Genomic DNA, 1,869 nt, shown 5'->3' with positions numbered 1-1,869 from the left:
GCCCACCCCGCCGCGCCGCCGTAGTCGCCGAGGAGCCACCGATTGGAGCCCATCCCACCGCACTTCCGCCGCCGCGACACTTGCCCATTGCACCACGCCACCGCCGCCCCAGTGCCAAATCTGGCCTCTCCACCACCCCCGCTGCCGGTTCCGCTGCTACTCTGTCGCCGCCCTCCTCCAAATCGACCGAATTGTTGCTTCTTCGCCGAATCGCCGCCGCATGATTTGAGCTCGCCCCTCTCTCCCGCCGAATTCAAGCCGCACACTTGCCTCCACGTCGCCGCCGCTTTTCCACTGCCAGACTCAACCTTCTTGCGCCGCACGACCGTCTCCCCGTCGCCCCTCCACGACCAATCCGCCGCTCGATATACAGCCACACCGCCCGCCATTCAAGCTTCGCCCGCCGCATTCGACCTCCCGACTCTCGCCGCTCGGCCGCCGGCGCACCTGCTACCGCCGCTCGACCCACCAACGCTTCTCCCTTCTCTCGGCGCTCGGCCACCGACACTCATGCCGACTACTTGTACACAGTCGCGTGAGCGGCGGCTGGTTTTACATCTCTAGTTTGCATCATCTGTTGGAGTTGCTCTTTTACATAAAGTTGACACTTTTTTGGAGATGCAAAGGCACTTTTTGAAGATGTAAATTTTTACATATCTTGTTTTACATCTTTAAATTTGCATCTTTTATTGGAGATGCTCTTAGATACTAGTACTATTTATAGACTACATTTACATTTAGATGCTCTTAGAGAAGAGAAGAAAGAAAAATAGAGGTTTCAAGATGATTATTCGTTTCCTTATTTCTCACGTACACGAACCCAAACCTAGCAACCTAACGGCGAAGCTCTCGAGCTCTCGGCGGCCATGGAGGTCGGCGACGACGACTGCCCTTCCCTCGCTGTCGAGCTCCCGCCGCAGACGGCCTCTCCTCCGTTTCCCGCTTCCTCCTCCGCCTCCGCCTCCGCGCCGGTCGGCGTCACCGTCATCACCGGCTACCTCGGCGCCGGCAAGTCCACGGTGAGATTCCTCTGCGTGCCTTAACCCCGCTTCCCTCCCCGTCCGCTGCACCATCCATCCACTGTTTCTGTATAAAGTAGGCGCGAGATATCCTGGTGCTGCATATACGACCAAAGACAAATCGCCAGCTACTACCGACTCCTTACTGACAAGGATGCCTCTAATTTTACCAAAATTGAATCGTAGTTTAAGCCTGTATTTGTGTCCTATGACTATGAGGAATCACTGGCACGAACTGTAGCACTGTTCTTTGTGTTTTCTGTCAGCACTCAAGTGTCATCTCCAATTAATGTCATCATGTTGATACTTTAGGCTGTATATCACCTTTTTTCCCCCTTTCTTCACAATTGTGCTCTATAATTTCCTAGTCATTTTATTAGTTGAGCTAGTTGGGACCCCATGGGTTAACAGTCACTCGCCGTGCTTAAAAATTTCAGTTAGTCAACTACATTTTGAGTGGACAACATGGGAAAAGAATAGCAGTAATACTGAATGAGTTCGGAGAGGAAATTGGAGTAGAAAGAGCAATGATCAATGAGGGGCAAGGTGGTGCCGTTGTTGAGGAGTGGGTGGAGCTAGCAAATGGATGCGTTTGTTGCACTGTAAAACACAGCCTGGTTCAAGCACTTGAGCAACTTGTGCAGACTAAGGAGAGGTAAGAGACACATTTTCCTATCTAGTATCTTGAATGGGTACTTAACATACAACATAGGACTCGACTGTAGATATGTACAATACTATCATTACTCGATTGTTCTATGGTTATTTGTTGCTTGTGATGTTTCGAGTCACCAAAATTGTCTACCTATATATGCTGACTTCGTGTTGACATTCTGTTTTTACCTCAGAA

General features: G+C 50.8%; 1 protein-coding gene across 1 annotated transcript in view; it reads left to right on the top strand.

Moving 5' to 3' along the window:
* The first annotated feature begins 791 nt into the window (after positions 1 to 791).
* LOC119353907 (COBW domain-containing protein 1-like) overlaps positions 792 to 1,869 on the top strand; it is a 4,174-nt gene continuing 3,096 nt past the window's right edge. The window contains exons 1-2 of the mRNA XM_037620603.1: positions 792 to 1,019; positions 1,457 to 1,674. Coding sequence (XP_037476500.1) covers positions 867 to 1,019; positions 1,457 to 1,674 — 371 coding nt within the window. The 5' untranslated portion in view covers positions 792 to 866. The remainder of the gene's footprint in view (positions 1,020 to 1,456; positions 1,675 to 1,869) is intronic.

The sequence above is a fragment of the Triticum dicoccoides genome, chromosome 2A (assembly GCF_002162155.2).
Source record: "Triticum dicoccoides isolate Atlit2015 ecotype Zavitan chromosome 2A, WEW_v2.0, whole genome shotgun sequence".
NCBI classification, from domain to species: Eukaryota; Viridiplantae; Streptophyta; class Magnoliopsida; order Poales; family Poaceae; genus Triticum; species Triticum dicoccoides.
The sequence above is the reverse complement of the archived record's forward strand: the minus strand, read 5'-3'. Positions and strand labels throughout refer to the sequence as shown.